At 39.3% G+C, this 15,180-nt stretch overlaps 1 protein-coding gene across 2 annotated transcripts in view; it reads left to right on the top strand.

Annotated features, from left to right (window-relative positions):
- Positions 1–14,947, top strand: part of syn2b (synapsin IIb) — a 78,141-nt gene extending 63,194 nt beyond the window's left edge. The window contains exons 6-13 of one of the 2 annotated variants that reach the window (XM_069146170.1): positions 719–781; positions 3,400–3,542; positions 3,901–3,975; positions 5,240–5,342; positions 7,715–7,891; positions 8,176–8,242; positions 11,727–12,588; positions 12,962–14,947. In XM_069146170.1, coding sequence (XP_069002271.1) covers positions 719–781; positions 3,400–3,542; positions 3,901–3,975; positions 5,240–5,342; positions 7,715–7,891; positions 8,176–8,242; positions 11,727–12,588; positions 12,962–13,115 — 1,644 coding nt within the window. In that variant the 3' untranslated portion in view covers positions 13,116–14,947. Of the gene's footprint in view, positions 1–718; positions 782–3,399; positions 3,543–3,900; positions 3,976–5,239; positions 5,343–7,714; positions 7,892–8,175; positions 10,885–11,726; positions 12,589–12,961 lie in introns of those variants that run through there. The other variant, XR_011178123.1, reaches the window with a different exon arrangement.
- Positions 14,948–15,180: the final 233 nt, after the last annotated feature.

Genomic DNA, 15,180 nt, shown 5'->3' with positions numbered 1-15,180 from the left:
AAGTTTAGTAAGATCTTGTTTTCAGAACTACCATCATTTTTTGTCTTTGTGAATCAGTTGTTAGGACCTTGATCCCCTGATCTTTCATTCATATAAGATAAAAGTTTGACTTTGTCCATTACTTTTGTTTATGAACATGCAAAACTAACCCCATTAGCCTCCGCTGTACTTTTAATTTATAAATGTAAGGGATGGTAGCATGCTATACTAATATTGTAAATATTTATGCCAGAAAAACATAAACATTGCCATTTTGAATATGTTGCAATTCTTTCAAACTCCAATTTAAGGGATCCTTATGAAGTGTATTTTACATCATGTTTCAAACAAAATGTGGGATGTAACATTATTATATTTAATGAATTACCATAAATCAGTATAAGTATGGATCATATTTAACTATCAGTTTCCTTATTCAAACTGACTTTGAGAAGTTTCTTTCTTTAAATTATTGAGTATCATAATCTTAAATTATATTTTTAATGAAGCAACTAACACTTCAAGAATTAAAATTTGATCAAAAGACTAGTTCTTTGTAGCAGTTTAGTGTCTCCACACATTGCTGTCATTCATTGATAATGGCTCCTGCTAAAAAAAAAAAAAAAAGTCACTTATTTTTCACTGCAAGCTTTCTGAAGTGTTTTGTTGAGAATAACTGCTGTGGTCATTTTGTATTGCTCATCATTATTTATCCTTAAATTTTCCTGATTTGTAACAGATTTCAACACCAAGTTTCCCGGTGGTGGTGAAGATCGGACACGCCCACTCTGGGATGGGAAAGGTAACGTTGATTCCTTTACAACGGTCCATCTTTTTATGAACTGCCAGATATACAAGGGATTTAAATAAATAAGCCCTACAGACATGTTTAAAATTTATAAAAGATAATTTGCTTCGAATAATAATTTGTGTCTGGCAAGAAATTCCAATTATCTTGTAATAATCCTTTAAATGACATTTAGTTTTTTACTTTTTCTTACTTGAGTTTAACTGCTGGACACATAATGTCTTACATTTGGTGTAACATTTGTATCATTATGTGTGCACTGGAGATTGTAAGTTTCCGCATCATACTCGTATAAATTGACTTAAGCTGGACCAGGGTTGCTTCTAAACTATTTGTGATGTCACAAGTCATGCTAGTAGGCCCACCCCTTGAAATCTGATCTTCAATGAGCACTGAGAAATCTTTCTCCTTCCGCAGATAAATGTCAAGAAACCCTTATAGGTTTAAACTCTGCACAAACATCTTTATGCTCAGTGAAGCTCAAACCGTTAGCCATTTCACAACTACGAGGGTGAAACTAAAAAGTTCAGAGACTGCTGCGGTTGGGCGCAAATGCTGTGCAGCAACATGTCAGATGCGGGAGAAGCTATGGCCTTTGTGAGTAAGAACTCAAAGTTTCATTGCTTGATCAACACCAGCGCCTGAGTCACACACGTTTACGTGATGACTGGTCCGTGGGCACAGCAATTTCACCATGCACCTGAAACTTTAGCAGAGAGCGCTCATCAAAGTTTCTGTTAATTATTGGGAAACAGAAATAAGTAGCAGGGAGCCAAATTTAGTAAGATGGGGCAGTGGGGAGCTATAATTGTGTTTTTGTGGGTGTGAAAGCTGTGCGTTATAAACATGCTGTGAGCAGGTGTGTTGTCATGTTAATGAACTAAAGTGTCATCGCACCAAAGTTCAGGTCAATTGCACCAAATGTTTTCCCTCATCCTCCACTCTGGAGGATGAATTCACGGTGCACAACTCTGTGAATGACAAAAAAAACAAAAAACGCCCCTGGTTGCGCTCCTGACCTGATCCATTATTTTTTGTTTTTGACAGTGACATTCTCCCTTTCTTCAAATGCGAATGTCACTCTGAACACCCTTCTAGGCCAGTTGCTTCATGCCATAGGCATCCTGAAGCATTTTAACGGTCTCTGTTTACAGAGTTTAAAACAAAATTCGCTGTGTGGCCTCTAGCTTCTCTTTGCTCTGTGTACGTCACATTTCTGTGCACCGTTTGTGCACAACAGTAGCAGTCTCTGAACATTTTGATCCTCCCTTGTACTTTATTAACCTAAATCCAATTGATGGATAAGTATACACACAGAGTTTGACATAGTGAAATTAGCTGACATTCAAGCAGTTGTGGTGATAAAATGGGCACATCAAACTGTTTTTGTCTTGTGTGAATGGCAACACATTCATTCAAGTGGAGAAAATAGCCACATTTGGCCTGGAGCCCGCCAGTTACCCTGATCCTCATTTGGGAAGTGCTCTAAACTCCTTGTGTGCTTGTGAGATAGTTAAATGGTTACAATAAAGCACCACCATGTTGGGAACCGCATCATTTAATACTGTAAAGTGCTTTTTCACCACTAAATATCCATCCCTGATTTCCCTGTTTTCCCCTTTTTTTCCTGTTTAAATGTCTGTCCTTATTGCTTTCTTCTTGTTATGAGTATAACACGTCTTTTTTTTTTTTAATTATTATCTTTCAGTCCTCCTTTGCTCCTCTTATTGTGCTGTTATTGATTGGCAACTGTGTTAACAATTTCTGGGAGAAATCAGAGTGAATTGATCCACCACACATTGTTCCCAAGAACTGCTCAATCCTATGTGATTAATGGTTAAAATATTACCCTGTCTGAGTCCATTTAGAACATGCACAATAATACTGGGTTAACTTTCCAGCGAAGGTGTTATGTATATGTTATTGTTGGGTGACTGAGTTCAAACAAGCTCTTGTCCTAGATGATTTGCTTCTCATAGGTAATAGGTTATGTTAACCACCTAATGTCTTTGGTTAACCACCTTTATTTTGCTCTCCAAAAAGCCACATAAATACTAGCATATTTATAGAATATTTTATCTTAAAGATGAGAAACAAGGAGAAACAGCTAGTTTGTTCTGTACTAAGGAAACAAAATATGTTGAAGTCTGTCATTTTATTTAGTTTTTCACCTATTTTACTTATCTAAAAAAAAAAAAAAAAAAAAAGATATAAGATATATATAATGTGTTTATTTGTGAAAATTAGATATGCTGGTGGGTGGAATTTTTTTTGCTATGGACAGTCAGGCGAGCTGTTTACCTCTCCTTCCAGTCTTCATGCTAAGCTCACTGTTTGACTGTCTCCCGGCTCTAACTTCAGTGTTTAACTCTCGTCAAGAAAACAAACACTGAACCACCATTTTTATAAATAAATTAGAATTTTAGATAAAGAAACATATTGATAATGTTTAAATTACTGGTTGAAGAGATGGTCACATTATCAAATCAAATCAAGTTTATTGTCATTTCTTATGATGACGACAGAGTTGTGTTCATGACAACATTTACATGAAGAAAAAGCAGTATGCTGTTCAATTAAATGGTGTTTCTGCATGTGTTATTTGTTTGTAGGTCAAGGTGGACAATGTGAGTGATTTCCAGGACATTGCGAGTGTGGTTGCTATCACTCAGACCTACTGTACTACAGAGCCATTTGTAGACGCCAAGTACGACATCAGGGTACAGAAAATCGGTGCCGACTACAAAGCTTACATGTAAGTGTGTTGTCTTTGCTTATTAGTCGGGTTCAGAGAAAACTTCTTCTCATTTGTGTGCATGTGTATACTGCAGTGTTTGTACCTTAAATTTGGAGCTCAAAACAAGAGCATCAGTTGGCCCAGTGACATTGGTTTAAAAAGCTAATTAATTAGCCATAAAGTTAAAAGGTACAGTTCAGCACACCCATCCTCACCATTGTTTGTTGTGTAAACCTGCGCGGTACAACAGAGGGCATGTGGTAACTGCTACTTGGTTGTCTACTTCTGTCTGCCTTTAATTACCTGCATTCATAATTTCTAAAGTGAAAGGTCACGTCTATGATAATTTAACGCACAATTTCCTCCTCATTTCCAGGCGAACATCCATCTCTGGTAATTGGAAAAGCAACACTGGGTCTGCCATGCTGGAACAAGTAGCCATGACTGACAAGTGAGCACTGCTTTCACATAAGTGATCCTCAGGCTGCCCTGGCGTCACACATGTCGCTCTCGTGTTATGTCACAGTTGATTACAGCGTACTTGCATAGCAAATTCTTTCACCTGAAAGCAGTTCACATGGGTAAACACACAGATGTTTGGAAATCTGTAGATATTTTCCGGATGCTGCACTGTGCCTTAATTTTTTTTAATGTTTATATTTGTCTTTGTACGGATAGAAAGAGATTAAACTGAGCTGCTACGACTTTGGTTTATGATAACCCAGGTTTTCCCTTAAGAGGCTAAGAGAATGTTTTTCCATTGATCTGCTCTGCTCATAGCTGAAATGTGGATTAAATACTTTTTAAAAGTGTGTATTTTGACCTGTCACAGCAGGAAAAGAACACAATACATGCTACAAGTCAAAATTTGCTGCTGCAACAACATCTGTATGGAGCACCAGTGAAAAACAATGCTCAAGTATGGAAAAATACAAATTATAAGAAATGATACCAAAAGTAGTTATTTTAACTTTTGCATACAGTTTCTAAATCATCACACAACTTCTAGTTCAATTTGCCATTTTCTGAGTCTTCAAAACAATGCAAGACAAGCCACCCCGAGCCTCAAAAGAATATGGAAGAATTTGCAACTTTTCCTTAAAGCCTTTTTGATTGTTTATCTTTTTTCAAAATTTAAGTGGGCAATATTTCAAAAACATGAAATCAGCAAAGGTTTCTTTAATCTTTGATAGCTAGTGACAAAGTACAGTACAGAGAATATTAATGTGAGCTCAAATTATTTGGTGAGCCTAAATGTGGAGAAAAGTAGAATACGTGCCCGAGTACAGTACATTATCCTTTAGGCGAGTATTGATCTGTCTGTTTTGATCTTGTTTGATTGTGTGCGGTCTTCCAGACAGCAAGCCAAAAAAACAAGCAAAACAGGAACAGCAACTTTTTGGGCTACCGCCAACTGAGCCTGGAGCTAGAGGTGCTCTGTAACAGGTTAAATGTCAGGATGAGTGCCCTGAAAAGCAACATTTGCACTCAAGTACTGTGCCGAGGTGATCTATAAGTCAATAGTATTGATGAATTAGTGTGCATGAACAAAACTTTTTTTTAGTTAAGGCAAAAAATTTGGCATGTTTGATGTAGCAAAGTAAAATAACTGCAACTGTTCTTGTTGTTGCACATAGAGGTTTTCCTTTCACATTTTATGACTGTTATGAGCCTTAATCCAGTGAAGTTGTCACATATGCCTCTCTTTGTGACAGGTATAAACTGTGGGTCGATACCTGTTCAGAGATCTTTGGAGGGCTGGACATCTGTGCCGTCAAAGCCATATGTGGCAAGGACGGTAATGACTACATTACCGAGGTGAGGAAAACCCATAAAGAAGGAAAAGATGTTGAAATTGACCAAACTGTTGACAGGGAATTAAGCAGTGCATCACTGTATTTTTGACTCCTGCCTTTTATGAGGGAACTTGTTGACATCTACCATTGGGAGTTGTGTTGCAGAAGGGCACCAATAAGCACTTTGAGTATTAAATTTAGCGTGTCTGGCCTAATTCACACTGCAGGGGCTTTAGAGTGTCTGGCTGGGAATAAAGTGCCTGAACTTAACATGAATGCACAAAATGAGTTTGATAGCGAGCATCTGGTAATATGTCAAGGGTAAGTATGCATATCTTCTTTGATAATGTGTCTGTCTTTCTCAACAAACTTCTGTGTCTGGTCTTTTCAAGCTTTCCTGTCTCTGTATTAGTCTTTAACCCGGTCTTTCCAATATTCATTTTGCATCTTGGTTTCATGTTTCATAGTCTTTAGTCATGACCACAATGGTTGTGAATACATGAATGTACAAATGTGCTCTACTGTAATAATACCTTCCCTAAAAATTAAACATTTCGTGGTCATGTCTCAATATGGAAAAATGACTAAATTCTTATATTATTGAGTTTTTAAAGCCAAGTTGGAGATTATATACATGCAATGACGCTGTTTAAGTACTTTAAGTTTGGGAAAATATCCGGTTTGGACAGAAAGGGTCTAACAGGAAGACTGGACCAGACTCTGAAGGTTCAGGCTCAGACAAAGAAGAAGCTATGATAGCGGAGCAGGGACTATATACTTAAAGACTGCTGGGTTGGCTGACAGTGGAGTCTCAAAGTTGGGCATTCAATATATTAAAGTGCTGAAGGATGAGGCCCAGAACCCAGGAGAAATGTGTTTGCACCCAGACACATCAGTAAGTTGACTCAAACCCCAAAATATGACCAGCCTGCAAATGATGCTTGTTGGGACTTGGGGTGGCTCTCCATCGAGGCACCAGGGAACATAATTGCTAAGAGGTCTGTGGCTGGATGGCTTTCAGAAGGGCAGGCAGAGAGCTGCCCAAGAGGGGCAAAGGAACGGAACCAGAAGGTTGTTGGGCAGCAGGTAGAAGGCTGGACAACAAGGATGTTAGTTGTAAGCTAGTCAAAACTGAAGCTTTGGAAGTGATAACTAGAAACTGGAGATAAACCAGGAGACTCGTAATCTGGATCATGAACTAATTTGGCCACAGGATTAAGATGTTGAATGGCCAACATTTCCACCAGTTCAGGAAGCAATTTAACATGCCAGGGTTTGTAGGACACAAACTAAAGTGGTCTGGAGAGAGCTGATTCTCTCTGGATGCATTTTGGCAGTAGGCATGGAGCCACTTAATGATGTAAGTCAACTCAGCCTCCTCATCCGTGGAAAAAGCCTGGTCAGGTTTTATCAAAATTCTGGTAGCTGGCAGTGAATAACTGGACCAAAATGTAGACATTGACACTGGACATATGGTTAAAGACAGTTTGCTGTTAGAAAGTCAATAAACAAGCTTACAATTAGTCACGAGCTGGCAGTTTAAACAGGCAAACAAATCCAATGGTGCTGAATTGCAGGTCAAGGTTGAACAGTTTAGACTGGTAGCTGGGGAGATCGGGTGCCTAGTAGGAGCATGCAATTATGAGGACGATGAGTGGGGTAATGAGACATAATGAATTAGGAGTATTATAACAAATCCCAGTGATAGTTTAAAGCATCAGAGGGAGAAAAGGAACATACTGGAGCCACGATAACACCAACAGCCAGTCACTGTGGTATCTAAGCCTTGTTTCTAAACACCTCATTTAATCTTGGAAGCAGCATGACTGTCAGAAGGATACATCTGGTTTGATAGGAGGTAGATTAGATACCGAAGTGGGAAGAATGGGACAAAAAAAATAGATCACCTCCTTGGCAAAGTGTTTTATTATTATTATTAAAAAGAATGAAAATTGTTGAGAGAATATATTTTGTGTTTGTTATTTGACCATTTTATTTCTTCTTTCCTCTTAATCAGTTATCATCTTTTCATGCAGTGAACTTATCATGCAATGAAAGAAAATAACAGAAGCAACTTCCCTATAGTCCTGACATCAGATTGACACCAAAATGGAATATCCCAATAATAAACTACCAAATGTTTAAACAATTGGCATTGTAGGTTTATATCAAAATAAAACCTTGGTGAAAGTTAACAACGAAACATTAGAAACCTTCCAGTATACACCAAAACCCTCCTATTTGAATACAAAATTAATGTCACCTATCAGCACACCTACTTGTTAACCACTGTGCTGTTTAACATTCTTTTGTTTGTAAGTCATAACTTAAACAACATTTCAGGTAATAATAAAAACACATTTTCTAATGCATTGATTGTGTCCTGTTTTGCAGGTTGTGGGTTCATCTATGCAGCTGATTGGTGATCACCAGGCAGAGGACCGCCAGCTCATTTCAGAGGTGGTGCTGGCTAAAATGAACCAAGCACTGACTGGCAGGTCATCCAGTGCTTCCCGCTCACCTGCTCGCTCCCCTCAAAGCCAGAGGCCAACTACGGTGCAGCCTCAACAGGTGAAGCCTGAATGAAATGTTTTTTTTTTTTTTTTTTTTTTTTTTTTTTGTAGTGCATTGCCAAACATAGTCTGTAAATTTATAACGGGCCACCTCAAATAAATATGGACAATATTCAAGTGATCTTCAATTGCTTTAATTCTCTCTCAGTATAAATTAACAGTTGTTCGAGTCCTTCAAAGTTCAGTACTGATTCCTCACAAGAACAATCTTACTCAAGTTTGCCTTTATGTCTCCCCTCCCTCTCTCTTTGTCTTTTCTTCTGCTTCCTCACTGTTTACCAGAGTGCTGCCCCTAAGGAAGGACTGGCAGATCCAAACAGGACCTCAGGCCAACGCCCTCAACCTCAAGGTTGTCTGAACACTGTTCTCCCTTGTAATAGTGCTGCCACTGTGGGGCCAAAGCAAGTCTAGGGAACCCTGTCTGAACAAATCACTGGACAGTTTACTTTCTGCCATCATAACAGATTTTTCTGAAATGAGGAATCAACTCATTGATCAATATAGCGCATTCCCCCACTAAGTACTGCCATCAGAAGAAACACTCACTGTGTAAGATTTTAGCGAACAAGAAGAATCTGAGGTATTAATATGGGTCAATTTTCAGTCCATTGAATTTGGAAAAATTTGAAAAGTGGTTTACAGTGTGAGCAGAAATGTACAGAGATATTCCAAATCCCCGGTTATCAAAACGGGCATAACAACCACGAACCTTAGTCATTCATAATCAGGCGATTTGGCAAATAGTTAAAGGAATAGATTGACATTTTGTGATATGTATTTACTTTTTGGCCAGGGGTTAGATGAGAAGATCCAGATCGCTAATATCTTAAGCATGTATGTCGCCACCACCGGCAGCGGATTATTTTAGCAGAAAATCCAGAAACCAGGAAAACAGTTAGCCTGGCTCTGTCCAAAGATAATAATATCCACCAACCAATAACTCTAAAACTCACTACTTCTCACAAAAACTTGAATGAATTTGCTGTACGATTATTTGGTTGGACTCAGTCGCATCTTAGATTCTTGGTGTTGCTGTGAGTTTTTTTTAATACACATATCCTCCATAGATAAATATCATACCTTTGTTTGTTGTATAAATCAAACTAACAAGACAGAACCTATTCATGAGTGAGATTACAAGGTGCTCAGAGGTTTAGGCACAAAATAAATTGGTCAGGGTTAGGGAAAGATAATAGTTTGGTAAACACGGGTTTAAAAAAAACTGTGCCAACTCGAAGTTTGCTTGTAGTATCGAACCATCCAACCAACCTGCCTCCATCTAAAAAGGAGAAACACATTATATGCATCATCTGAACTGCGTCACTATCTGGGACACCAGATTGTTGTTATTTATACAACCATTTGAGCTCGTTTAAATTTAAGACAAGTAGTAGGTTGCTTGCACAGAACACTTTTGGGGTCGTTTAATGAAGGAGAAATGCCTTTGTAGATTTTGTTGTCTTTGGACAGAGTCATACATGTTTCCTCCCGTTTCTAGTTTTTGTTCTAAGCTCCGCTAATGACCCAATGACTGTAGTTTAATGTTTACTATACAGGTATACGAATGGTATTAATCCTCTCATTCAACTTTAGACAAGAAAATGAATAAGTGCATTTCCCAAAATGTCCTTGAAGAGTGACTATTGTATTTTGTCTGCATATTTATCTCTGTTCCTTGAAGGTTGGCTTTAGTGGTGTTGACAAGTAATGATCACTGCAGTAGTCTGGGTCCAAGAGCAGAAAAAGTCCTCTGCTGGCCTTGTTTCTCTTTAACGTGTAACAGTTAGTTCAATTAACAAACAAATGTACAGTAGACTGCACTTAACCGTCGTGTTGAGTTTAACTGCAGCTGTAACTTCAGTGTTAAATGTGTTTATGGTGGTGTTTGTGCTCAGGGCTGATGTTTTAAAACTAAATGTGCCTACTAAAAGCAATGCTAAAACATCGTATAATGTGGTAAACTAACAAAGCCATTATCATTGGAGTTCTCGTGTTTGTAAGTGAGTGTGTGTTTGCATGTTTGTTTATTGTGTTTTGTCATTTTGCATTGATTGGGCGGTGTGTACACTCTTTGTGGTGCTTTATGTGTTAGGAATGCCTGCTTTTTATGTGTTATGGTATTAGTTAGAGATGAACATGTGCCTGGAGTAGCAGGATGTGCAAATTAGATTGAAGCTTAATTTATTTTAATAATTTCCTTTCAACAATAATAGTTTGACACTTTGCAGCAGACATAAACTTCTACATAGATGAATATTTTAAGCATTTTAAGCATTTTTAAATGGAAAATAAGATAACTTCTTGTGCAGCTAGTTACATTTCTGGCCATGTGGGTTTCTGTGGTTAATGTTTGAATCATTTTTATAATCTTTAAGTTCTGCACCTTCCTATGGTAGTTATAGTAAACAAATTGATTTCTCTCTTCTCCCTTTGCAAGACCTCAATGTTTTGTGAATAATGCTTGGTGCTGTTTTTTCTTATAAATGAACCTTCATTATTTTGTATTGTAAAACTGGAGACAAGAAAAAGTGGCTTTATACAGTACAAAATACATATTTTCTTGGGTTCTGGGATTAATTAAAAGTTTCAAAGTACATAAGCATCTTTTAATTTCTCTGCATGATCGTTCCCTATTTGCCTGGATCCAGACCATTGAATGACTTGTTCGATCTTCACACATCACCTTTTTTACAAAAATAAAAAAAGACTTTAAATTTAAAATTTATCTGATTTACTAGATTAAAGAAATTTTGTTAGGTTAAAGAGTTTATCAGTTTGTTAATTTGCATGACATTTCCTCATTATAATGTATAATCGTGACGCTAATAAGTAAATCTCTGAGCAAACTGCAATAATGTACAATTCGGGGTTTGTATCCAAGCAAATTCTTATTGTGTCACTTATGTTTGTTCAAATGGTATTTTCTTGGTTTTTATGCGTCGTGAGTCCAAAGCAACCATTGGGATGCTTTATGACAATCTCTGATAAAACGTAAGACTCATGGTCATTTAGCTGCCTGACAGCAGTGACGGTGTGGGAACATCTGGGATGAATTTCCATGAAGGTTTTGTAATGGTCAAGCATGTAAAACCGGGTTTTTAAAATAGATCAATTATATACATTTTACGAGCCGCCCTCAAAGATTATTTAAGCTGTAATTTAAATACCAAACATTGATCCTGCATCCAGGAAAGTGACTTATCAGCCACTGGAAACTCATCCCTGTCTAGACCCTTCTTACTCAGCATGTGTGATCATTTGATTCTTTTGTGCTGCTTGTCAAGGTTGCTTTGCTGCCTGTGTTTGAGTCAATTGTTTGATACAAATATTATTTCTTAGTTATATCATCTCTCCTTTTGTTATACTTTCTTTCATTGTCATCTCCAGCTCTTTTCTGTCCTCTCGCTGCTTGTTTTCATCAGCACAATTCTAATGGTCTCTGAAGTTACTGTGCACCAAAGCAACTAAGACTTGGCATGTTAGGCGAGTCACCACACCTTCTCTTTACTGCTGATTTGCCGCCCCCTGCTGGTCATTACAGTCCAGACATTGAGCCGGCTGTCTGTTTTTGACACGAGTTGGACAGGGCCACTATGAATGTTAGAGGTCACTATGTGAATGGGCATGTTAAGCGTTAAGCTCAATATTAGTGTCATGTTCTGCTTTGGTCTTTGGTGGTGGTTGTCTTACTGCACTAAAACAACAGGTGCTAGATTTTTAAATAATGATGCTTTATTTATTTCCTTTTCTTGCATTTTGCTTTTTTGCATTTGTGTGTTATAGAACTGTGGAACTATAGTTCAACATAAATATCTTATATCTCAATCTTTTAGGTGCACCAAGGAAATCACAGAGTGTGGACACATCATCAGAATCCGCCAAGAGAGCAACTGAACCGGTACCAAAACCCAGCCAGGCCCAGAAACCCAGTCCAGGTCCAGCTCAGAAACCAGCTCAGAAACCAGGCCCAGTCCAGAAGGCCGCCTCAGTCACAAAGCCTCCAGTGCCAAGGCCTCCCCCCCCGATGACAAGAGCCCCATCCGTCACAAAGCCACCTCCAGATTCTGCTTCCAGCTCAGTCCCAGCCAAAGCTTCACCATCATCCCCAGCTAAAGCTGCAGCAGCCGCCGCTTCAGGTTCTCCCCCAACCAAAGCAGCAGTTGCAGCCGCAGGTTCTTCCCCAGCCAAAGCAGCAGCCGCAGCCGCAGGTTCTTCCCCAGCCAAAGCAGCAGCAGCTGCAGTATCTTCCCCAGCTGCTGCTCCTACCACAGAGCAGCCCAAGCCCCAGCCTCAGGGGTCCCCATCCCCGGCCCCTGGAAAACCAAAAGATCTGCCCCCCAAACCCGCACCACCTGCAAAGCCCATCCCTCCGGTGCGCAGGAATTCTAAACCACAGCTTCAGCCAAAGCCACAAACCCCACCTCCTCCAAAAGCTTCCCCCAAACCCCAACCCGCTGCCTCAGCACCCGCTCAAGCTGCGGATACTGCCTCAGCCCCAGCACAGGTTCAGTCCCCAGCCAAAGCCAGCCAGTCCCCGCCTAACCTCCAGTCTCCAGCAAAGGCTCAGCCTCAGGCCAAGCCAGCCTCTCCTTCCCCAAACCCTGAGCCTGTCCCAGCTGAAGCAGCCGCAGCACCCACTGATGCCGAGGCCCCTGAGGAAGAACAGCCCGGGCAAAAGACCCATCCTCTGCTGAAGTAAGAGCTGAATTATCAACAGTGTTGATAATGCAAAGACATGTACTTTATTGGGCCATTCTCTGTATTTGGGGTACAAAATCATTATCCTGCAGTAGAAATATAATTTATTTCCATATTTTGATGATCTAACACTTAAATTTGTTTTAAAAGTATGTTCATATCTAAAAAAAAGTTTGCGTATGTGACTTTCTGGCCCTCTTACAAATTTCCCTGTCTGTCTTTGCTCCTCATATACCCCCCTCACTAACTCAATTCATGTTCACATTCCCCTCTTTTTCCCTTCCTTAATTCCTCTTCTATCCCATAATTAAATCCCCTTCTTGCTGCCTTGTTCTCTTCCCTTTCTTTTTCCTCTTCGTTACCTTCCCAGTAAGTCCCAGTCCCTGACCAATGCCTTCAACGCCTTCAGCGACACCTCTTTCTTCCGCGGGGTCTCGAGCTCCGGAGGCGACGGCCAGGACGAGGCGAAGGCTGAGACCATTCGCAACCTTCGAAAGTCCTTTGCCAGCCTTTTCTCTGACTAGACACAACCGAACCGTAGTCGGGCCCTTAATGATTCTGGCCCTGTGTTTACCGTTGGCCAGCGATGACTTGATTGACATTAAATGTGAACCAGTCCGAGATTAAAAGTTTGTGTGTTAACTGTACTGTATTCCCTCCGTCCCAGTCCTTCTTCTGCCCCACTTTCAGCTTCCCTGCGTGAGTAACAGTGAGGCCTGCTGGGTAGGATGTTTAATGAATGAAGGTGAGCCAGAGCAATTAGCTTGAAGGAGTTACGTCATTGACGTAGAACAGAATATAATATAGTAGAATAGATTAGAATAATAAAACAAATCTTTATTTTTCCCAGAGCACACTTAAGGAACACATTCTGAAGTATATGGAGAGTATAACATTCAAGACTAGAGAAAGAATGTACATACAGTATATAGACACTATATAAATATAAAAGATATATAACTATAAAGGGATATAAGCCAATAACTGAATAAAAAATAAATCCAGCAGCACTTTTCAATTTTGTCAGTAACTTAACTCTTTCAGTCAGTGGCTGGATTTATACACATTTTAAATCATAAGATATTTGACATTTAATGGTTTTCTTTCACAATAAGTCCATTTTGGTCTACAAGTGATTAAAGGAAAAAAACAAATTCCTGTGTAAATCCAGCCGTTGTGTCTCTGGTCCTGGGATCGTCGTTGCTGCCCCTTTTACGTCTACAAGCCTTGAAGTTCATTAATGTGTGAGGGAGTAAGAAATATGTGTTCATCTGTGTTCCCGTGTTATGCATGGCTCCTTTAGGTGGCTCGGTGTGACTTTTGGAGCAGATGGGAGCTCTATCAGTGTTGAGTTTTGCCTTCCGTTGCCTCTCTCTCTCTCACACTCTCTCTCACTCTCTCTGACTCTCTCTCTCTAGATGTTGTAGCCTTATTGTGAACATGTTTTCAATGCACAGCTACGTTCGTTAGCTGTGCAGACCTGGGGTCAACTATAATTTGAAATGCATTCATTTACGTTTGAGCGGTAAGCATTTAAATGAATAAGCTACTAAGGGGAACGACTGATTGCAAGTGTGGGCTTGGTAAACGAATGCATTTCAAATAGGAACTCATGTCTGTAGCTGTGACTGGTGATTTCTTGTTTCACCTCTGTGTAGATCTATCAACAGTATTGTAATTTGTTGATTATTCTCATGAAAAGACATTGAGACAGTAGTGCAATAACACCTCGACATGATTGTTGAGCGCTGTCACCCTATTATAAATATCAATATTATTATACATACAGGACCTGTGTATCTGTTAAATACCTTCTTACATTCCCTTTAGGATTCCTGTCAGTGGTGACTTTCCAGGTTGCTCTTTACCTGCAGTCAGCAGTCGGGTGTCTGGTTAACAGCCCATATTAAAGTGTTGGGGCTCGTCATTAATCATATTTGTGTAAGTGACTCGAATTGAACGCAACCTGGAATTAACCCACTGCCTTCATATTTTCAGTTAAATTGCTGCAATTTAAGTGCATAAACTCTCAACACTTACAGTAAGACCTGCATATCAACCTGTCCGCTTATCCATTTCCAGTACTATGTTGCAAGTAAATTATGACCTATTGTATTTGTATGTATGTATCATCTCAGGAGTTTATTTTTTTTTGTAATATATCGATTGATTTATTTATTTTTGAGGCTCCATATTTATGGTACAGTATATATTGTTTGTATTGTGTTTTTATTTGTAACGCAATACTGCTTTGCATGATCTGGTGACTGATGATGTTTTTTTTTTGTTGTTTTTTTCTGTACAGATAAAAGTTAATAAAGATGTGGTTCCATCATTCCATTGATTCAACAGGTGAGATTCATGCTGACGGCTGCGTCTTTTCTCTGAGAGACATTTTCTTTGAAGATTCCAGTTTTACAGTCATTGTGAGGAGCATTTTACTCCGCCTGTGAAAGCAGCTGCTTAATGTCCTCTATGGCTCTGGAAGAACACCCGAGGGGCATAACACGTCCCTGGAAAAGGTGGGGTCTAATGAAAAGCAGCTATTGAGACTAGTCATGGGAAATACAACATACAAGAACTTTGTAG

This window comes from Embiotoca jacksoni, unplaced genomic scaffold (genome assembly GCF_022577435.1).
Source record: "Embiotoca jacksoni isolate LCO1_2020_lvr unplaced genomic scaffold, fEmbJac1.0.p SCAF_1, whole genome shotgun sequence".
Classification (NCBI taxonomy): Eukaryota; Metazoa; Chordata; class Actinopteri; family Embiotocidae; genus Embiotoca; species Embiotoca jacksoni.
The sequence above is the reverse complement of the archived record's forward strand: the minus strand, read 5'-3'. Positions and strand labels throughout refer to the sequence as shown.